Source organism: Haemaphysalis longicornis, unplaced genomic scaffold (genome assembly GCF_048455015.1).
Source record: "Haemaphysalis longicornis isolate Haplotype H1 unplaced genomic scaffold, Haemaphysalis longicornis Haplotype H1 scaffold_71, whole genome shotgun sequence".
Taxonomy (NCBI): domain Eukaryota; kingdom Metazoa; phylum Arthropoda; class Arachnida; order Ixodida; family Ixodidae; genus Haemaphysalis; species Haemaphysalis longicornis.
The window spans coordinates 1,504,772-1,528,629 of record NW_027526425.1 but is presented as its reverse complement, the minus strand read 5'-3'; the positions used below and the strand labels follow the sequence as shown (position 1 = coordinate 1,528,629).

The 23,858-nt window shown below is 44.9% G+C and overlaps 1 protein-coding gene across 1 annotated transcript; it reads left to right on the top strand.

Annotated features, from left to right (window-relative positions):
• Nucleotides 1-1,170: 1,170 nt before the first annotated feature.
• LOC144148021 (thromboxane-A synthase-like) lies at nucleotides 1,171-18,867 on the top strand (the record flags this gene model as incomplete). Its single annotated transcript, XM_077679622.1, is given in 7 exon segments — nucleotides 1,171-1,303; nucleotides 2,738-2,828; nucleotides 4,746-4,854; nucleotides 9,738-9,826; nucleotides 11,881-12,021; nucleotides 16,002-16,167; nucleotides 18,733-18,867. Coding segments are annotated over 7 exon segments (807 nt in total), but the record flags the coding sequence as incomplete, so codon positions are not given.
• Between the last annotated feature and the right edge of the window lie 4,991 nt (nucleotides 18,868-23,858).

Sequence of the window (23,858 nt, the reverse complement as noted above, 5' to 3'; positions counted from 1 at the left end):
TGTGGAAGGTTTGCTGAGCTAAGCAACATCCTTTTTTTTCTCGCCATTACAGGTCTTATGCATGTCATTCACTAGCTCCCTTTGTCAACGAGGAGCGTTTTTTCATCTCAAAGAACACAGCATATTTATTTGTCACCCGAGATCATCAAGAAACCTTTTTCACTACATTTTGGTCATCCTTTATTATTTTCTTGTGCCGTTTGCAGCGCCTGAAAGAAAGAAAGCGCGTAACGTTTATTCCCAACCCATGCCTACTTCAACTCTTGTGATCATAAATGCTTCGATGCCCCAGACGCTTTTAAATGCATAAATTTGCATTGTGTTTCTATTATAGTGTTACGGTTTTCTTTTGGCGCCAGTAATTCGCTTATGTACCATGTTTTTGCGTGTTAAATAAGGGTTATTCTATACACGTTACCTGTGAGCTTAATTCCTCGCTTTACGTGGGCATGGTTTCTGTCAAAGCATTTTTGTAGCGTTTGTAGCGTTTTTCTCGGCTACGTTTTTTCACTTGATGCTCTCTTGAGTGAAAATAAACTATACTTTGCTCTGCTTTGTCCGCACTCAGATGCCTAGCGAGTGCTCCAATACACTGCAAAAATTTGGAGCTTCTCTGTGGAATTTGCTATTCACTTTACTTACAAGAGAGAAAGCGTTTATTCATACTTCAGCAGGCAGTGTTGAATCTCAGATGCAGCTTCCATAGCGCCTGTATTGCCTATTACTATCGAGTTTCCTCTGAAGAAAAATTTTCTCCCCCACGCAGAGTTTTAGCTGTCTTAAGGGTTTACGTTCCTTATTGGTGAAGGATCTTCCCCATCAGTGTGCCTCTCAACTAATCTTTAGCGACATGAATTTCGGGACACCACACCATAGTAAGCTGTGTGCTAAAATCAGCACACTGGTCTTTCCCTTTCTGTTGTTTTCTTTGCTATAAGAGTAACAAAACTATATTTATTACCTTTTTTTATATTTAGCAAATTTCGTAGTTCTTTACCCGAGGCATGGCATATTTCACGGTTGCCAGTACACAACCTGTTTTGGCTGTCAGTTCCCACGGCGTTTAGAACCTCTGGAGCTGAAGGAACCTCAAGATTTTTTCCCCCGCAAGAATACTTTGAGAGCATTCATGAGCTTACGTGTGTTCTTCGTCTCTTATTGTCTTTGCAGCTACGCCAGAAGGATTTGCTCCAGCTGATGATCGACGCGAAGGAGTCGCGCGTGGATGTCAACACGGTCACGTCGGATCAGTTAACAGCCGCTGAAGACAACGAGCGGGAACTACCCGCCGGCCCAGTTAGCGGTGTGTTGATAACAGCATTTGCACCTTGTTGAGAGGAGGAGAAAGAAGCGTACAACACCTTGAGGGTTTGCTTTCGAGTGCTATGGCCTCATTCATTTCAATAGGTTACCAACTCGTAAACATAAAGTGCATTGTAGTCGTGTACGATAATAATTGGCTTTGATAATTAGGCGTTATTCACAAACCACCTGAATTTTTGAGACAATTACTACACCCTTAAAAGTCCGTCGGTCCGCTATTGTACAATGCAGCTGACGGACTGATCAATCCATTAAAAGAGGAAACCAGAATAATAACTAGGCATACGATTAGACACAGAGAATAATTCGTGCTGTGATACCATGCAAAGGAGGAGCAAGAGTTCTCTTTTCTTAAGCTCCCTGTTCAGATCACATTGCTAGTCAAATCATAAACCAATCCGCGTAACTCCTTAACGCGCTCTCTGAATCAGAGTGATTGAAGATGTAGATGCACCATCTGAAGAAAGACCTGAAAATATTTCTGCGAGTCTAGGCTTAGCAGTGAAACAGTAATAAAGGGAAGACTTACGACAATTCAGTCGTTATCTATCGATTTTTCATTTATGAGCATTTTTGTACACATTTTATTACACCCGACTTCCATTAAACGACACGACATTACAGTTCCATTAAAACAACATTTTGAGAATCAGAAAGCGGCTGTTTGTATCGTCGCTAATTATACCAAGCTTATGTTCTTGCGCGCTGAATAACACGCCAGAGTGGAAGAGTCCGCTCTTCTGAACAGTACATTTTCTGGATAAGGTTGCAATAAACACTGGATGCTGTAATCTTGCGGTTATTTGTAATCTCTTGTGCTATCCGCTAAAAGATTCCTCACATTTTAAAGGTACCCACAACCAGCCCCTACATGTTTGCAAACGTTGGCTTGTAAAATGTAAAATGTGCCGTCAAGATCTTAGAACACACGGGAAAAGGTCGACAAGGCGAACAACATTCACGCAGCTTCAGTCAATGCATCCGGTCCTTGAGTGCCAGTTGGGCGACATTTTCATTTTACAACTCCCAGGCATAGGACCAAAATATGTGCGTAACTTAATTTTCCATGCCCGAAACAATTCGAGAATTGAATGCTGCGAATGTAGTAACGGCGTTCGGCCATTCATTGCGGCTTAAATAAAATCTCATCACACAGCTTGAAATAACCATGGCTGATATAGATTGGGTGCGAGCACGCACACACAAAATCCAAGTACTGAACACCTATGTGATAGCAAATAAGTGCTCCTGGTTGGATCACAACCAACAACGGCTGTAGTTTTTAACTCGATTCCCATAAAGCATCCAATGTTTCGGCAGAGCAATTTTTTTACTTGTGAAACCTGCATGTAGATGGTGTGCTTGTATTGATCAGCAATTTTGTTTTTTGATAAGCACCGCGTTCGTAATACAGGAACTACTGGAGGCCGCCTGGCCAGCTTCAACAAGGCTGTCATGGACGACGACGACGTCACCCAGAATGCGTTCTTCATCCTTGTGGCTGGGTAAGCAGCTTTCTCCGTTCATGAAGCACACCGAAGGTTTTCACCGAAGGTCTCATTGAGTTTCAACGGTACTCAACGTTTTGAATGCGAATAATATTCCCTATGCAATTTTTGCATTTTTCGCAGACTCCAAAAGTGGGCACTAGGCCTAGTCCCCAACAGTTCTAGAGACCACCCTCTAGCCACTAAAGATTTTTTTATCTCTACCTTTTAGTTCTAAATTTTTGTAACATTTCAAAGCACAAAAAAATGCCGTAAAGTGGGCACCGGGACGTAAAAAATAGGTTTAGGGCAATTCGTTTAAGCTTTAACAAGTTTTGTGATGGCATTGCGTATCTAGTTGCGGTAATCTAGAGCAAAGTTTCTAAATAGCCTTTGTGTGCAAATATCGGCTCCATAATGAACCATCTCAGTAACGTCGCACTAGTGTTCAGTTAGATGCTTGGCTAACAACATTATTTAATTTCAAGCAAAAAAAAAACAAAATAAATCACAATAATTATCAACTTAATTTTCATTCAGGCACCGCCAATGACTAAAAAACCGTCACAACCACCTCACACTGAGAAGCAGCCTCACTGGATGCCTTACCAAATTCTCTTTTTTTCTTTCACTCTAAATCAACGATAATTACTATATTTATTTTCGTCCTGGTGCCATCTATGCCACGTATGTGCACGTGCAAGCCATTGAGTGCTGACCGACAGACTTGGCAATGTGCTGGTTGATTGTTGTGGTTTGTGGGAAAAGAAAAGGAAAGGAAGTGCACTGGGGATATTTTTGAGCTCGGCAGGCAGCTCAACTGCATACCGACTAGTGCAGGGGAAGGGAAGTAGAGGGGGAGTGAAAGGATAAAGTAGAGACAGATACAGAGAAGGAGATTAAAAAGAGGATAAAAATAAGAGATTAAGGATAAAAATAGGGGTACAAATTAAGAATAAGGATAAAAATAACATGTGCTGTCAGTCCAGGCACATCAGTCAATCACTGCAACCTCGGCTACAGCCGCTGCGTGAGGCCGGGCGTCCCCATATAATGGAGCAGATGCGTGAAGACATCCCGTTGGGTTGCAGCAGGCCCGTTCGGGGACAGAAGGTCCTTCATGCCGGTTTTGGGAAGGCCTCGACGCGGCAGCGCTCGGTGGAGCGCTGCTCTCGAACCCGCGTGATGGGGGCGGAACCAGAGTAGGTGCTCCAGCGTCTCTGGTTCCGAACAGGCCACACATCATAGAGTTTTATACTAATATACACTACACGGAAATCTGGCGCCACTGTCTAGAGGAGCAGCGCTCCACCGAGCGTTCCGTCATGTACCGGGCAGGTACGTTCCACTTATCCTTGGCATAGCTCACGAACAGGCTGAAAAGTTGCCTCTGGCTGCAAAAATGCAACAATATTACTGCAGAAGATAATTAGAATTGGTTTTGTTATAAAATAAACATCCAGAAAGGTGTATTTGTCAGGGAATATTTAGAAGCTTCATGCAAGGTCCAAGCCAAGGAGGCGAGGAACGTCGCTAGCCTCAATGGCGCCGCCCACGGCGGCCCGCGACTGCAGCGCCACATTTCCCTGTAGTATATATTAGTATGAAACTCTATACCACACATGTAGGGGAGCCCTTGCGCCCGCGTCGGTGCACGCACTCCGCCACATTGCAGCAGTCGAGCCGCATGCTGCTATGGCTTGCGCGTTACCATGATAACCACACAACGAAGGAGAAATAGCACATTTGAACACACATTCACATTTCCTGCGATATAATAGGTTTACCAGAGCCTGAAAGAACCTCATGACAGTAAAATTATTTAAATATCTCTCAGTGTCTACCTTAAGCATGTGCATTGTAACTTTCAGTTCTTCATTTTTTTTTCTTTCTGTTGCCCTATTTGTCCCGCTATTTGGGGCATCGGGTGAGCAGCTTCGAGACAACAAGCAACACAATGGCGCTGGTAACTCACATCCTCAGTCATTATCCGGCTGTTCAGGAGAAGGTACGAGAAGAATTGCTCTCCGTCCTGGACCCGAACGTACGTACTAGATTGTCATTTGAACACAAAACACGCTCATGCCATTTCTTTAAAAATTGCACGCAAAATTATGTGAAGACAGTTTTATTGAAGTATTTTTGTTAGTAGCAGCCATACCGAGCTCTTTGGCTGCTGAGGTGACATCTGGCGTTTGGATACAAGCTGACGAAATTCCAGTGTGCAAAAGAAAATTGTGGAGATTCACAGGAAGCCTCACCAAAAAATTACACCATCTTCCCGTAGGGGAACCCTGAGTAGTATGCGAAGCAGCCATTGGGTCGACTGAAGTTCCCATTAGTTTACAGTTCGTCCTTTCCGTTGATGTTCACCTTCGCGCGCCTTCGTTGTATCAGTATCTTCTTGACGTAGTTTGAATGAGTGAAGGACATAAGGCGCGTTCGTAGCACATGCTTCCGTCTCGGGCCTGGTGGCTTGGGGGCTGCCTTTTACAAAATGTTCAAAAGCTAAATCGCCACGGATTTACATCGATTGTTGGTCGATGCATACAAGGTAAACCGGATGCCCCCCTCCTTTTGCAGGACACACGTTGTTTTGGTACCAAAAACCGAGGATTCTGTTCAATTGCTCTCTATAACTTCTTACCGCCCAATTAGTCTTACAAATGTTGATTATAAAAAATGCATGAAGGTGTTGGCTAAACAATTTCAAACAGTAATGAATATCATTGTTGGCCCGCACCAACCCTGCAGGATTAAAGGAAGAACAATTTTCACTAATATACATACAATGAGAAGCATCCTAGAGTGTTGCGATGCGGGTAATGGACATGTCGCAATCCGCAAAAAGCGTTTGACCGTGTCGCACATGAACTTTTGTTTAGTATTTTGGACTACGTGAATGTGGGTGCTGTGATACTGTATGGGGTGAAAATGTGTTATCGGGATTGCTTTGCTAGTCTTATTGTCAATAAGCAAGTTACGCCAGGTATTCAGCTTCTATCGTCGGTTAAGCAAGGCTGCCATTTGAGTGATCTCTTGTTTGCATCTACTTGGAACCGTTTTGTTTAAAGATTAAGAACAGTGGAAAAATAAGTGGTTATAAGTTCTTTGAGAGCAAAGTAAAAGTATTAGCATATGCGGATGACATAGCCATAGTCTGCTGCGACAAAAAAAGTGTTCGAGAGGCAGAAAAGAAGCTGGGAAGTTTTGTAAACATACGGCTAGTGCTATAAGCTAGAAAAAGTCTCTAGGTTTTTGGCACGGGTAGTGGGAAGACACGCCTGAGATTTTTGAAAATATGCAGTGGACGTTAACTCCGGCCAAATACTTGGGCGTACAACTCAATAACTACAGGGAGCCTACCGAATTTTGGACTCTGGAAACAGAGCGCACAAGAGTTCAGACAACCAGGTGGGGTGGGAAGGATTTGTCGATGTTTGCACGAGCTACTGTGTGCAACTTATTTCTTGTAGCCAAAGTGTTCTATGTCCTTCAGGTGCTGTCCATGACGAGAGTTTCTGTTCAGAAGCTACACAGAGTGTTGGCGGGTTTTATTTGGGGATCGACTTGGGAGCGGACCATCCGCTCGAACCTGTTCCGCGCAGTTCAAAAAGGAGGCTTGGGGCTCTCCCACTTGTTTCTGAAGCAGATTGTGTCCAGGTTTTGTTTCTTAAGGGATCAGAATAATCTATTTCTACGTACTGTCATTCAAGTGCGCCTTCGTGATCACATACCTGAATTTGTTGTGTCCTCTTTTGGGGGTAGACGAACGAGTCTATGTGGTTTCATGCGCGATGTTGTATGGGCGTTCAAATTATTGAGAGTGAGATTTTCGATTGAGTACTTGAGCAATGGTACCACGCAAAAAGTTATATAAGGACCTCATTGATGTTATGTTACCCATTCCCCTATACAGGTCTATGTATGCAGTGGGATGGGAAGGTGATGTGCTCAAGAGGGTAAAGGGAATGCCCGTGCGCGCCTCCGTTAAAAGTTTCTTTTTTCAGCTCCACAGTCGCACGCTTCCTGTAAAGCCGTGGCTGCAGGAGAAAGGATTAGACATACATTGGAACATTACCTGTCGCATATGCTTAAAGCCAGAAACTATTGACCACATTTTTTTAGACTGCTCAGACGCGAGATTTCTCTGGGACATCCTACAGCGCACTGTTAAAAAGAACCTGCCCATAAACTCTTTCGGGATTGGTTTTCTGTCTGTGTGTGATACAGGAGGCGTGCCATTCGACATGTTTATGTTGATCAGCATGTACAGCTTGTGGCGCACAAGGATGGCGGACAGGCATGCCGATCCCAATGCGCCGCCCGCCAGAGAGTATTTCATTGGGAGTATGGTCAACATACGTGAGGTATAAAAAGCGCTAAGCGAACCACCTGAATGGTTACCAATGCTTGATGATCTTGTTCAACTGAAGAAATTTTAAAGTTGTGTTACCGCAAGAATGGCGAATGTTATAAAATCACTGTAACCTACTTTTTCGTTTGATACAAACAGTAATAAAGAAAAAAAAACAGGTTTGTAGCGCAGTGGGAAGAGCGCCATGTACCTGCCGTTGCGGCCAGAGAGTCATGGGATCGAAACCGGGCGCCGCCTAACTATTTCTTTTTATAGTGGACTGCGCTGACGTCAGCCCAAAAGCTGACGGGGCTGAAGAGACGCGCACACGCAGTAGAGTGCGGACAACGACAACGAGGGAGGGAGGCAGGGAGGGACACAGTCCCGAGCGTGAGATGCTTCGCATCTAATAAATTGTTTTAATCCCTTCATGCACGTAAATAAAATTTTTAGTTCGGCAACCTATATCCATCAAGTAAACAGTTCCGTGTATGTGAACGTCATCTGCAACAGCAATTCGCAGGGCCCGTGCGTGGTCGTGAATAAACATTTCATTCGTCCAACTACTGCGTATTGCATTGGCAAGAGGGACTTTCCGCCTAGAACTTAAATGGTACAAATTATACTACTAGGAAATATGGTTTGCAAAGCAACAATATTTCTCTAATAAAATGCTGTCTTAGTTCCCAATTTCGGGCGAAGGTACCGCTGTATTCCGTAAGTAATTACGATTTGTCAGTCGTGCATATTTTTGGTAAAATATTGAGCCCGGAAGAACCATATTTAGGAAGCTTGATCATGTAATTGTAAAGTACTGGCGTCATGCGATTGATGACGTGACTTTTCATCTATGAGTATGTCTTGTTATAAATTTATTGCAACAAAATTAGCTTACCTGCACTGCCTCCTTGGGCGCAATATTAGGCCAAAGGCAAAACACTTGAAATTATTGGCTTTGTTACAGTGGATATAACAAAATCGCCTAAAATTTCAATGTAAAGGGTCATTACTGTCGCTATCACCTCCACAAACCCAGAACTAATCGGCAGCACTGCGTGGCTTACGCGTTTCGGTGGTGACCCGCCAGTACTTTTCGTTCCTAATTTTTCTACCTAACTTTAACAGCAACGTTTTTGCCTTACATATGTTCATTCTGTCTGAGGTGCCCCAGCCTTCTTATTTACACTGAAAAGGACAACTGGCTTGTTTACCCAAACGCCAACTAATTCAAATTTCAGACAAAGAAACATTGAAACATAGTGGCTTCATAAGTAGGATATTTACTACTTTCTCAACTCACAACATTGTTTAAGTAACCATCTTGTTTAAACATGTGTTCACTAATCTCAAAGTTATGTGTGCGCGAAAACCTATTCGAGGCCAGTAAAATCATCGAATTAATTTCACACCCAAGATATCTCCAACAAATGTTTAAAAACCTTGTTTTTTTTCAATACCTTTATTAATAGCGTACATTTTTAGCGTCTCGCTGTGCCTCTTCCTTCAGCTCCCTGAATGTATCGTCCGCATGTACAGCTGCCCCCAAAAGTAAACGGAGCATGCGTTGGAGATTTTGAGGGGATTTCACTGCCATGTGCCTAGCCAGCAACCTTTAAGTGAATTCTCATGAAAGTCATTCTAGATAAAATCCGGCCGCATGTATTCTATTTGTGCTGGTAGCCGCATAAACTAGAAAGTATTCAAAATTCGTGAAGCCGTGTTTCGTTGACATTTTGGGGCACTTGCACCTTCGTTGAATAGGTTTTGCATCCAGCAACCAGCCATCAGAATGTTGACAAAGGTACTTTAGGTTCTATGTCAGTTTAAATCAAAAAGTGAACTCATACGCGTTAAACGTGTTTTCTCAAACTTCTGAATAGCATTAATTTCCGTGAAATTATGTAATTTGCTTTTAACCAAAAGTGTAATCGTCCAAATGACTCCAAACATTTCAGGAACGTGGTGAATTCCCACCCTAACCTGGTTGAACGAAGCAGATGTGGCTTAAACTTGTTTGGATGCAAAACTCCCTCGTCAATCCTTTGTCCTATACGACTACATAATTAGTTTTAGCGTGTGACCTTTGGGGTTATGCGAAATAGTTACACACATTTTAACCAACACTAAATCGCCGGAAGCTTCAGAAAGTGCTGATCCGCATTACATAGGTTGCGTCGCTGCCTTATATACTGGCCGTGTGCTACTGAGCACAACTTGCTATGCATTTGGTTAGTCGAAAATCTATCGCGAAAAAATTTGAAAGATGGGATGACCGCGCACTGAACAGCGCAACTTAACCTTTTTTCTCCTTACAGAGGATAAATATACGTGCTTGTCACGGCTCATTTTTGTGTATTATCCGAATTCTCAGATCGCTGGAAAGGTGTACGTTTAAACAGACTTTTCTAAATCAATCCGTCGCTAGATACAGGCTATGGCCCTGCTTATTTTCATATCTTAACACAAATTCATACACACATCAACTTGATATCTTTTTTGTGCATCTGTACAAGAATAGGGCCGCAGAAAACGATATTTTTATGCGAGTCATTATTGCATCTTCCTTCCAGGAGGCTATCACATACAGCACCATTCAGAAGCTCCCTTACATGCACTGCGTGATTCAAGAGACGATGCGGATGTACCCTCCGGCCTACGCGTGAGTACACCTGGCTACAAAAGGTTCAAGGAACCTAAAAAGCCAGAAACTTGTAAGGGTCAAAGCACCTTCGTGGCTCGGGCTGTCGGCTTCTCCGGTCGTCTCGTGTAGTCAGGGTACTAAAACACCGAGACACTCGTTTTACAACGCCTCGCGCTAAGTGTTTCATCTCCGTGGGCAAAAACGTGTACTAAAAGAACACACCCGGACACTCGTTTTCCAACGCCTCACTCTAGATTGCATGCTGCGGCATGTCACACAAAGACAAGTTACAGCAAGGCTGTCTCTTATTTAATTGCTTAAATAAATTCGGTTCAACGCAAGAGAGGGCGCCACCGCCTCATAAAGTGCGCGATTGCTTCTCCCAACGGCGCTTCTCCTGCGTCCAATCAGCGCGCGCCGTGTGGCAAGAAAGTGACTTACAATCATTGAATACACTTATACACTGCATGCTTCACCCCTCCCCAAGTTTAACTTTAGTGGAGATGGCCGGAATTTTATTCTTTCGCAACCACTCTTTCGTACCAAGCCCCTATGCTGCCACGGGAAAATTTTTATTTTGACTGTCTCTTTATCCAGCATCATGTCTTTTTAATAGTTTGCACTTATTTAGAACTTCCCATGTTGAATTTCCGTAACTGAAAACACCTTAAAATTTCTTCTCAAAATCAGTTTTTTATTTCTACCAACGTAACTGCTCTGAGAATATGCCCACAGGTGTTAAGTGCAGCGTGAGATCGGCATATCTTCCGCCTTGCTAACCGGGGCCCAAACGTGGGTTAAATTTGGCGTAAACTGCGTTAACAAAACATACACTACAGAATTATAGTAAAATTCTCGTTTTTTTAAACTTCGCTCAAACTTCAGCTTTCTTTGTTTCTCTTGCTGAATGTCAGCATGCGAGAACCCCTTGAGAAACAAAGAATTCTTTATATTACACAGATATCTGCTCCTACACCTAGTTTCGACATATATAGTTTTAGAAACGTTTCGTTCCGCAGCGGATATTTAGCGTTGTTAACGTAGCAGAAAATCATCCGTCCATCAGCATTTTTCTTGCACAGAGAGACCAAATTTTTAAACACGCCAGCAATATTTCATGAAAGATAGGGAGCGAGCAATTCGCCTAGAATCCCCGCATTCCCAAATTTCTTCCAGTCTTTTATACTTTTATGAAGAGTGCTCCCGCAAAGTTTTAGCATTGCATGCACACTTCACAAAACCGCCATTCCACGCCGTCCGACTGAGACACGAAGCAAAAAGCAAACGAGTTCAACCATTACTTTCGAACTGTTCCAACCCGCTAAAATGATCAAATCAAGCTCATGTCAACAGAGTGTGATAATTACTTGTGAGGAACGTTGTCAATTGTTGGACATGGTGTTCTATCCTTACTACTAAATCTAGATTAGAAGAAAAGTACTGGTCACCCACCGCGCTGGCTCAACGGCTATGGCGTTGTGCTGCTAAGCCTAAGGACGCGGGTTCGACTCCCGACCGCGGCGGCCACTTTTCTGATGGAGGCGAAAAGCAAATATTTTGGTTATCCGGAGCACTCCACTACGGTGCTTCTCATAATATGTGTAGTTTCAGCGCTTAAACCCCATAATCAATCAATCAATCAATCACTGATGCCGTGATACAACGCGTGGGGTTCAAATGAAAGTAAGGGATTGAGCGGGCGATTATGTTGCACCTATTCACTGATATTTAAAAGTAAGGCTAGATTTGGATGTAGTCTTGCCTAAGGGACTCAGCAATACCCGCCGTTTTTGTCGGTTCATAAGCTTGGAGTTCCAAAACAGGCATGCACTTCCTAAGTCTTACATAAACCACTAGAATCACCCGCAGCCTGCGCTAGACCAAGGCATAAGAGACTCATAAAACAGTCCGCGCTGTTTTTTTAGAAAACATTTCCAAACGAAAACGGTGTCTTCATTGCAGTTCGTGAGCCCCAAAATCCTCCGACCAGAGAGTGTCTTCAGGTTGCCGGCTAATACTGAAATTACCCCCATGGCCTGTGTGCTTACTACAAAGCGGGTTCTTTCGTACAGGTTTGTGACTCGCGAGGCAGCGGTCGACAAGCAGTACGGCAAGATCCACATCCCCGCTGGCATGGCAGTCATGGCTGCTGTGGAGTACATCCACAGGGACCCTCGACACTGGGAAAACCCAGACTGCTTCAACCCGGACAGGTGCGATCTTTAGATCCTTTGAGCTTTAAAGAATGCGCAAATACTTCATTTCACACAAAGTGATAAGCATAGTGCAGCTCGTCAGAGAAGTGGCTTGTCTTTACTGCCGGCTGTGAAAATCAATGGTTTAAAAACTGAACATTTTATATTGAATAGGGACAGAAACAAACCTTTGGAACAGCTATATGGAAAACCCTACTGCTTCAGCATTGAGACTCAGCTTTGAAAGTTAAGAAAGCACGCGCAATCCTTACTGCGTACGCTTAGGCCAATAACTTCTATATTGCGTTGGCGAGTGCAGAGAAGACGGCAAAATGAAGGCGGATACGCGTGGCTTTGTGGGTTCGTGGTAAGTGGAGGTACTAAAACACACAAGCGCAATTCAGTAATTACACCACCGAAAAGAAATATGTCATTGGCCATGATTCGAACATAAGCGCGGGAAGATCACTGGTGATATGCGCATTCAGGGGATGTCAGCGGCCGTCATGTGCTGGTGACGTTGGCATCCATATAGTATAATTGCTTGGGATTGGGCGAGTTGGTTCATATCGCCAGCACACTTCAGCTTCAACCAGAAAAAAAAAACAGAACGTTAGAAGGAAACACGGACACAATACTGCTATCAACTGAGTTTTCTAAAGAGAAAGAGCACGTATATGAATGAAACATTGCCCAACGTTGACAAAGCGCGACACTCTCCTGCGCATCCTGCACACTGCATGCAGTGTGCAGTATAGACCCCAAGAGGGTTCATTTGTCTTTTTATCAAAGCAACGGAAGCTGTGCTGACGCAAGTGTCGCATGTCTTGTTGATATCCACTTGCTCGACAATTTCGCGTGCGAGGCCATTCCCTTTTTTCCAAAGAAAGTCGATTTCGTCGATGCGCTTGGTGTAATCAGGTCGATCACGGAAAGTGCGGCAGTGAAATTGAAAGTGGCCGAGTGACGTCGCCTTGAATGAGGCAGCATTTTCCCCTGAGTTGTGTGCGTGTTTCCATCTAACGTTCGGTTCATTACTGCGAAACAATATATGTCTAACCCCCCTAGTTTTCATACCGGTGAAGCCGCTTTACTCGGCGCCGCTCCGGGGCTCGTCGTCACCACCTCCAACCCCTCGTTTACAACTGTCATTCCCCTCCCCACCATCGAGGCCTCTTTTACAAGTTGCATAGTCGGCTGATAGCGGTGGCAGCACCGTTACCAGATGATTCTGGAGAATCAACAGAAGCGCGAACGAGCGTAAAAACGACTGAAAGCCACCGTCACCGAGCATGTAGACGCCGTCGTTGCCGCTTACAATTCCAGCTCGTCGAGTAACTGAAAATTCCTCCATATATAAGAGCAACCTGCCTTTTTGGGACGCAAACGTGAGTCCATATTCATTTTCAGTTTGAAAGCCTTTACGAGCGACATTTCGCCGATGTATTTCACGCCTAATCGCCCTCCAATCTGTGGTTGCTGGTTTATACGTGCACGGATTGGGGTCGGAAAGAGGGGGTGGCGTGCACGTATAGCTAGGCTTCATGCTTCTACCGATTACATGCCCATTACGGTGGTGGGAGATTTAAACGTCCAAGTCTCACCTCTCCATGTGGCGTGTCAGCTGTCGTCTGTAGTCGAGTGGTTTGATCTTGGGCTGGTGCGCTATAAAGACGGTAAGATGCCTACGGCGTGGAGGGAAACGGACAGCCAGATGTTACTCCGCTAGAATAAAAATCCACACCTTCCAGGTTCTAACTCACCATAGAACAGATGCACGCCGTTCTCTCGGAGTTAGTAGAGAGGGAATTGAAAGAACGTCTGCCCGAACTGAAGCGCGAATGGGCGCTAAAACAAACGCAGAGCCGCTTCCGCCCCCGTTGCTGTCGCAAGCTCCAGCTCGTCGAGTAGTTGCGAATCCTCCCCGAATGAGCAACAAATTTGCCGCTTGGAACGCCCACGTGAGCCAATATTTCTTATTCAGCTTGAAGGGCTTAAGCCTATTCTACATGGTGCGAATTTCGCCTCTAATTCCCAGCTCCGGTGCCGCAGGGCGGCTAAATGATCTATTCTTTTTGATGTGCCAAATTGCCGAATGTTTTCAATAGTCCAACTTTTCCTGTGAAAACCGCTTGGTAGTTAACAATTTGTCGCAGCAGTGAAAATAGAAAAAAAAATCATTTTTTGCTGAACGAGCGGCGCCGCAGCTAGGAATTCGCACCAAATTTCGCACAATATAGGACGGGCTTTAAAGCGCGACATTTTTGGCGGTGTCTTTCACTTCTAAGCACGCGCACATCAACGATTGCCTGCTTATGCAGGCAGGGATTGGCAGGAGATTGGGGGGAGTGTGCACGCGCAACTAAAGGTTTTGTGCGCTCACTGAAGACATGTCCACTGTTCTGGAGGGAGGTTTAAACGTGGACGTCTTACGGGCATACGGGCCAAAGAGACCCGTCCAATGTCCTCAGTAATAGAGTGGATTGGGTTGGTCTGTTACAACGGCGGTAACATTCCTACGGCGCGGAAGGGAAACAGACAGCCCCATGTTTGTCTGTTAAATAAAGCTCGAGCCCTTTTGAGTTTGACTCAGCTGATTAGAAAGTATGCTTAATCGCTAATTAGAAACAAACGTGTTTTGCTTTGTGCACTCTGTGGACTGCAGTATCCGGCTTCACAGGTTTACCTTCTTCAGAGAGTGGAGGGGCACTAGTTTTTTTTAAGTTGAGGTTTGCATTCTCGAGCATAAAAGGCGGGCAGGAGCGGTCTTCTGCTTGCTCGCACTGTCGCTTTGAGCAGAATCACGATTGTGCCGGCTATATCACAGCGGTTGTGCCAGTGCTGCTGCGTGCGTTCTGCCCTCCGCAGAAAACTACAGTTGTAAGCACAAATAAAAGTGTTCCTTCATTTTCGGCAAAACAATTTTAAAAGCCAAACATAGTAATGCTTTCACAAGATAAATATTCAAATGGTGAGTTTCCATTATAGTCTGAGCAGACAATAGAACAAAAGTATTGCATTCCAGTCTGAGCAGGCAAGAGTACAGACGATTTTTAGAAAACGGTGAAATATTCCCAACATCAAAGTTTTGGAGGCGTTAGGTGTCTGCTTATTTTCAGAACCGGTACATTGTGAGAGGACAAAACGGCGAATATTTGAGGCCCATAAAAATTTTGCTTGTTTGTGTTTCTGAAAAAAAAGTCAGTCTGTGTAGCCAATAGGCCGGTATGTATGGACATACAATCATATTCAGGCAGTTCTTATTTTTGCAGTTGAGCTTGACTATGTTCTCGAAACATAAGTTGACCACTTAGGTAATATAAACGCTGTAAATGTTGATGAAACCATTATACCACTAACCAGGTTTCTGCACTAGTTCTGAGGCATTGGATAAGCAACACCTGCATTACGCTGAAACTGGGAAGAGCTTTAGGGAAAGTACGAACCGTATGCAAGCACAGTATAAAAAGGCGTTTTCCTCTCCCCTTTTTATATTTGGCAGCTTTAGCTTTATGTAAGTATTATTCATGTTATGTCGTTCCGCGGTGTTCAAAGCCTTTGCTAGTAGTCCACTAGTTACATCAGCCCTAACAGAGCTCACAACATTTCACTGGTAACCTCAGGTGGACCCGAAAACCATTCGTGCATATTCCCGGCTGCTATACTACCTTTCACTGTAATTAAACTGGGGCGCATTTTTTAACTGTTCCAATGAATCACATCTGCTGTAGAAGCATGGACCTCACGGCTTCTGACATAAAATTAGATGTCAAAAACCGCGCCCACCCCTAAAGAAAAATTAATTTCTTGACGCTCCTAAGTAATTAAACAGTACCCCTACCCAATGGTATCGACACACAGTCAAAGCGTTAAGGCGAAACCCATTATCCTTCCGCATTATTGTATTCATTCCATTCTCATGAGAGCAAAGGGCTGGGGAGCTCATTGCAGTTTAAAAGTAATTTGTTTTTCTGTGTGGCTGTGCTTTTGTGCTGCAGGTTTCTGCCGGAGAACAAGTCGCGCATAAACACCATGGCCATGCAAGCATTTGGCAACGGCCCACGCAATTGCATCGGCATGCGTTTCGCCCTCATGGAGATAAAGTACACGTTCGCGCACATCCTCCGCAAGTACAGGCTTGTAAAAACTGCGAACACTGCCAAGGTAAGTGGCACCACTGCGCGTGGGGAAGCTAGTCGCATATTGGTTTAGCGCTAGTCGAACAGCTACAACTTCCTCCGTGGGAATAAAACATGGTACTGCGCCCAAATAAAGATTGATCGGAGGTTAGGCTAACCAGCTAGGCATGTACCCTAACGTTCTCCAAATAACCGCAGCAGCAGTCCAGCTACTTCATTTGAAAAGGACAAAAAGAGGTCGATCATTGGGCTTATTGGTAGTGGTTTTTGAACATCTTGAAGTTGCACAAACTTGGAATGGACCGAAGAAGAAATAAGTAGAAAGACCACAGCACTAACTCGATCGAAACTGAACTATATTAGAGCTGACACATATTTAAATGCTAACAACCTCGTCCCCATGCCTTATGATGTGTGGTCCCCATGTATGTATGATGTGTGGTCACATCAGTAGGGTGTTAGCACAGTCGATTCTCGATAATTCGAAGTCACCTAATTGAATATTTCCGTTACTTAGAAGTGTGTGCTAATCCCGCCAACTTCACATGCAGTCTAATAACAGAAATTGCTCGATAATTGGAAGCGAAAACTCATGGGTATCGCGTAATTAGAAGTTATTTCTTAAGAAAACCTTTGAATTCACCTTGATTTGTCAATAAAATTTCAATTTTTTTCTGCTCTGTACTGGTGGCCCAATCGTAAGTGAGACAGTGAGGAAGTTGATACAGGGACAGGATTACAAAGTTGAGACTAGCGTGAACGACATGTCTGCCTTTTAGGTCCTCAAACTTTGGTGTTCACAGCGCTATGTGAGCGGTTTTGGTGTCGCAATCTTCAGGCTTCGATTTCAGCGAAGTCTTAACGCTCATAGCCAACTGAGTTGGTATGCTCTAGTTTTCAACGAAAGTGGAAAGTCGAGTCCAAAAAAATCAAGACAGGAGGCATGTTCTTGTATAATAAATATTATGTTCAGGTTTCTCAGGCTAATTGGAAGATCGCTTAATTGGGAGTGTTTTGTGGTCTCTGCGGACTTCGTATTAACGAGAGTCAACTGTATTTGAGCTTGTGTCAATTCTAATAGAATTTCAGTTGCGAGTCATCTCTGCGATTTATCTGCCTCCTGCTTTTTGTATCGGCGTCGAGCTTGCGCCATTTGAAGATGTTCAATAAATAGCACGAAGTTCAAATGCACTGACCTAAAATTGAAATGAGCAATGCCAGCAGCAGTCGGGCGACAAACAGAAGGCATTGCTTACCACGAAAACAGTCCGACAGCACCTGCACCAGATTATCTTGCATTTCTATGGCCCCAATTCCCCCCGGAAAAATATTTGTGTAAATACAACTGGTGTCGCAAAAACGTGTGGTGGAACGCTTGTTGTTAAACCCCGAGAATACCACTGAGGCAAAAAAATTATTTTCTAAGAGCTTTCAATTTCTTTTAGTTGGAACCGAAAGTTGAAAAATACATTAAAGAGAGATGTGCTGCTGGGAAAGACTGGAATAGTATTCTATGCTATCAGTGCAAAATAGCTACCGGTATTGCAAACGCAATTTCGCCCTTCTGCCTAAAGGTTCTTCTAATCTAATAAAACAAAAAACGCTACATTGCCATGGTTTAACCCACGTTCTCGTCACTGCAAAGCGAGACCTAACGGTTATGTCCCGACGGCTTGTTGTTCTGTACGATCGAAGCGTCGGACGTGGTCTACGCAGTGAGCGCTGCTACAAACGACTTGTGCACAACGACGCCAACGTGCGTGTGTGTGAAGTAAGTGATCCGAGTGAATTGCGGTCGCCGCCGGAAAGCTTTGCCGCGTAAACCTGTCACAAAATTGGTAAATATATCTTAACAAAACAGGTTTTTCAACTTGTGACCAGGAAGTTATACGTTCGGCTCTCAGCAGGGGTGGCTTTTTTGTAGGTGTGGAAACCAAAAAATAGTCTTCTTTGTGCACGTTTTTTGGGCGCACATTAAATCACCTAGTATACAAAGTGAAAGTCCAACAAAACCGCTTTGTTGGACTTTTACCAGTCCTTAAATTTTAATTTTGTTTCAGAAATACTATATTCTTTTAATTGTCAAAGTAGAAGCTAGGCAATAGGTTTACGCAAACGGTTTTGCGCACTCTCATTGATGACTGACACAATTTCAACGCTGTAGTAAAGCTTCAAAGAACAATAGTGACTGTTATTTATCGGATTTGGGGGTTTAAATGCTTTAAGATTGAGAGCCCAGCTACTACGAGAGCATCATGAAGGCGACTCGTCATGCTCTCACCACATGTTGCGGTGTGCCACTGGCTGAGCCGCTATTCTGCACTAAAAACGATAAACAAATCCTCCCCTGTGTAGAGTTTTTGGCTCGCGTGGGATAATTGCAGGGTGTCTAGTAACTTGTGTTCCTTTCCCCAATGAACCACCTATATACCAAACTTCAACCCGTAAAACTGTAGATTGAACTTTTTTTTTCCAATGCCGGCACTGGGATATCAATTTTTGTACGGGCGCATGTTGCATGCAAAGGTGTTGTTGCTTTTCGTAGGGCTCAGCCTGTTCGCAATGAACGTACGTACCAATTTATTTTCAGAACCCGCCGAACATTGAGATGAATCCCATCATCTTGAAGATCAAGAAAGGAGTGTTTGTAAGGGCTGTACCACTGTGATATGTATATAAAGCACAAACAATTTTTTTAGGTTTTCTGTACTGTTTTTATTTCTAGCTTAGTCGAAGCACTAATAAAAATTAAGCGTGCTGTGCGCTACAAACAACAGAATTGTATTTGTGTACAGTGCACAGGTGACCGACATCGATTCTCTGTCCACCTTGTACAAAAATTCTACGAAAGCCAGGTAATGAACTTTCTCGATCACTTGTATAATGATACCTCGTACTTACTTCTATTGCATGGGTGCTACCGCACTGTACTTGCATGAGGGGGGTTTCAAAGCTTCACTCTACATCTACTCTCATTTTTCCTGGAATTGGCCAATCGTTTTTCTAAGTTTATTTCCCTCAATTTACTTAGCGATGAGCTTCACTTCAGTAATTCCCGCTGGCACCGAAAGTTATTAATTAAAAAGTTCATTAAAATGTTTGTATTAACTGAATCATTAATTCAACGTTTAACCTTGTAACTGAGGCCCTCGAGGCTCTCGTGTAGAGATAATTCAAAAATTCATAAATGCCCTGAAAGAAAACTACATCATCAACAGCACATCTATATTGAAGACGATCGACTCCTCTATCCTGTGTTTTTCAAATCCGTCCTTTGCATCCATTTTTTTCCTATTATACCCATTCTTTCAGGTATATGCCTTCCTATGCTTCCAATCCTATCTCTCGCTACATATTCTCTTATCCTAATAACCCACAGGTAGTTAGGGCTCAGCATTGTATCCCCGGCCGAACATCATCTGTGTCGGCTACCTCATATATAATATTAGTTTTTTATCCCCAAGCTCCTATTAATTCCAATCGCTGTCCTTTCTGTGGCTTGTTGGGTTGACACGTGGTTTCTATCGGAATTCTTTGTGAGGCCCCAGGGTTCTGCCTTATAAGATATTACTGGGAGCATGCTGTCATCGCCCGCTCCTCGAACATGGCTACACGGGCAGGTGGTGGCGTTTTAAGCAGTAATTCATGGCACGGTCAGCACATATTGGCGGTATGCGAACATGTTCATAGAAACTAGGCTAAAGTTCACAGAACAAATACTTGGTTTTAGGTGCGGAGCACCTTAGGACCTCACAATGTCCGTCCGCGTCCGTGCGCATAGCATTTACAATCGCAAAAAAGCACTCAAGCACCGGCAGGATTCGACCCTGTGTCTGGTAGACCAGACAGGATTAGTGCCAGCCGTCTTACCCACTGGGTGAGTTAGTACCCGATAGTGAAACGGCTTACTCCCTCGCGTGTAACGATGCGGAGTACATTAGGACCTCCCAATGTCCGTCCGCGTCCATCCGTGCGCACACCACCATCAAGCGAAAATCTGTGCGGAAACTACCTAGAAGGGTACAAGAACACTCCAAAACACTCGAAAACAGGCACAAACATAACCTAGCAACGATAAAACGCGCAAAAACACCAGTGTAGTCAGGTTGTGATCAAGTTGTAATACACAGTTACTGCATCTAACTACGCTAGATGGCGCTACGCGTAAACACGAGATCGCGCCGCGGTGCACCGCGTATATAAGCGGGTTCCGGAAATCACACACCCTCTTCCCGCCATGAACGGAAACGAACATAAGATGCGTCACGCTGCTGCTCAACGTCTACGAAGCCAACGAGCTTCCTCGAATGCGAAAGCGGGACACGCGGAGGCAAAGCGACTAAGATCGGATGACGGTAGGGGCGCAAATCGGATGTCACTTGGGGTGCAACTTATAGCATCCTCGATAAACCAAGGCACACCACCACACCGGTGTGCACTCCAAGGCACACCGGTGCGCTTTTTCATCCTCGATAAACCGCACCGGTGCGCAGCATCGGTCGTCGATAAACTGCGGCGCATCGTCGCGGGGCAATTTTCGGTTGCCCCATCGCGCACCGTGAGAGTCGACGGTGCGCCGGGGTGCAATTCCGAGATGCATCGCGAACGACGCCGGCGAAGCCGGCTTCCTCCGCCGTATGCTGCAGCGGCGGAGCATCGGTGCAGGACTGCAGCATCGGCGCACTCGTGTGAAGGTGGAACGGTCTGTAGATTGTTGCTGAGAAGGGTGGATTGCTTTCGAATTCATCGGGAAACGGTGCGACTGGCTCATAACAGGTGCTAATAAACGGCTAGATATTTTAAATGAGGACGCGAACTTCGTGTACTGCAAGGGCTGATTGCATGGCCAGTCAGTTTGAGCTTTGCATTTGTTTAGTTCAAATGAATTGCACGAACAGTTACTGGAGTGCATAGACCATGAAGGCTTGCAGGCTTTGCTGTAGCGGAAGGGCGGAACATAACAGGCACTCGCGTTATGGCTCTCAGAACGAAGATGGGAAGCAGCTTGTAGGTACTAGAAGCAGTGGAAGAACGTTGTCGCGCATGTGTGACGGATGTGGCTTGTGTGTGCATATAATCATTTACGTTCAATAAAAATCACTTTCTAGTAGCGCTGTGTAACGTTACGCTGCTGTATTGCTATGGGTAAACGCTTTTATGAGTTGCTTTCTTAGCCTAAGAGATGGCGCTTGGGTAGAACCGCTCAGCTTGTCCTCGATCAACGCCCGCGCACCGGTGCCCACCATCGTGGGGCTCTGTGCACCACGCCGGTTTTGGGGGCAACCCTGATGCGTGTTTATCGAGGACGCTATTAGATGTTGTTAAAAAATGTGATCTGGTTGTTAAGAAGACGACGAACCCGAAGAGGCAACGAGCACCCACCGCACGAGCAGCACGGCTCAAGACATCTTCTTCCTCCTTAAAATAACGCTATCCGCTTGAAAGCCGTGAATAAAGCGGTGTCCTCTAACCCGCGCCTGCTTCCTGGTTTTCAACAATTTGGTGCCGTGACCAGGATGAAAGGATTACGCCGTTGGAGACCCCTACCGAAGAAGCAGGCCCATTGAAGAGGACACAACGGCCACGAACGGCGCATCGAATCAGCTCCCGCTAGAGCCATCTCTGCGTACCGAGCCCCATCATGGATCGTCCGAAACGGAAGCGTAATGTGCTTCGCGCCTCGACTACAAGGGTCATCAGCGAAATGAAGTCCATGATGGAGGTGACTCCACTACCGACCGGTGAGCTGGCTGAGCAACTTAATATGCTTAAACGGAAAGAGGCTGCTTTAACCGAACTAGACAAAGAGATAGAGGACCTCGTTCCCGATGACCAACTAGACGATGAACTGGCAACGGTAGAAGATTACAGAGATTCTATTGCACGCATGGTCTTCCGCACTGAAAGACATCTTGCCACCGCATGACCTCTAACGACGACCAGTGCGGCACTAGCTGTAACTTCACCTGATGAAGGAATTCACTTTCGACTGCCCAAATTTGAAATCGAGTCTTTCAGTGGAGAGTTTATACGATGGCCTACATTTTGGGACCAGTTCGAGTCGGTGATACATAAACACCCATTCCTAGCCGACGTTGACAAGTTCAAGTACCTACGCAGTTATATAAAGGGAAAAGCGCAAGGCGTCATTAGCGGATTAACAACGACTAACGAAAGCTACCCCATAGCCATCGCACTGCTCAAGCATAGGTTTGGAGACAAAAGCCTGATAATCAACGATCACATGAGCAAATTGCTGAACCTCCCGAAAGTGACCTCCTGTGAAAACTTGAGCGACCTTCAGACACTCCACGAATGTGTACACACTCATGTTAGATCACTCGAAAACCTCGGAGTACACATTGAGTCCTACGGAACCATGTTGAAGACTGCGCTGTTGCAGAAGCTGCCCTATGAGCTCGTGCTCAAGTTTAATCAGTTAATGCTAACGTCACAAGTACAGAGAAGAGAATGGCCTGATGAAGTATCAACGTTACTCGAACTTTTGAACCTTGAAGTGCGAAGTCGGGAGTTCACTTCAGTAATGACTGGTTCAGATACGCCTACCACAACAGAACCACACCAGAAACACGTCGACGACAACATAGAAGGCTCTTGTGCCACGTTAACGGTGAAGGTATCCCGCCATAAATGTCTTCTCTGTGAATCCAACGACCACCTCACAGATTATTGCCGGGTTCAACTCCCATTAGACTCAAAGAAAGCGAAATTGCGAAAGCAGGGATGTTGCTTTCGCTGCGCCAGGCCCTTTCACCGCGCCAAGAATTGCAAGAATGCAAGAAGCCTCTCATGTCGGAATTGCAAAGGACGCCACATAACATCCTTGTGCGATCCAAATTGGAAACGACCAACACCAGAAAAACTGATGGCTATGTCCACATCGACGGCTGAATCAGAGACGTCCCAAGAAATGGCTTTTGGGTTTACAGTGCCTGGAGACGCGAAATTTTCAAAAGAAGTGACATGCTCGCACGTAGCAACTGAAGAGCCAGTATTTGAGCAGGAAAAGGCTTCTTGGGAGGCGAATCAACCAAGAACTACAGAAAAAAGAGAATGTTCCAAAGAACTTCCACGGGCCTTAAAAGTCCTCACCGAAACCGAACGAAAAGCAGAATATTTATGCTCAACTTCAGCGCCTGAATCTTCATCGGCTGAGACACTTTGCGCCAGATGGAAGCATGGAGAGCACCTTGTTGACAGACCATGGCAATTAGGGCACCAGAACAAAGACCTGCATACGTTGAGCCCTGCGGAAATGACTCCAAGGAAGTCTTCAATTCTAGATCTCATACACACCATTCAATCGCCAACCCCGTTCCGTCGGACGCCAACCAGATCCATACTACTGCGCCGGCCCGGAGCCTGTTAAAAAATGTGATCTGATTGGTAAGAAGACGACGAAATCGAAGAGGCAACGAGCACCCACCGCACGAGCAGCACGGCTCAAGACATCTTCTTCCTCCTTAAAATAACGCTATCCGCTTGAAAGCCCTGAATAAAGCGGTGTCCTCTAACCCGCGCCTGCTTCCTGGTTTTCAACATATGTCATTTCGACTCCGCGTACCCTGCACCCTCGCCATCAACCACGGAGTGCAGATGCTGCCATTTTTTTTCTACGCTACCCCACACGAGCTTTTTCACGTGAGGTGTTGACGACCCGACATTCCGTTCCAATGTAGGTACAAGTACAGCACC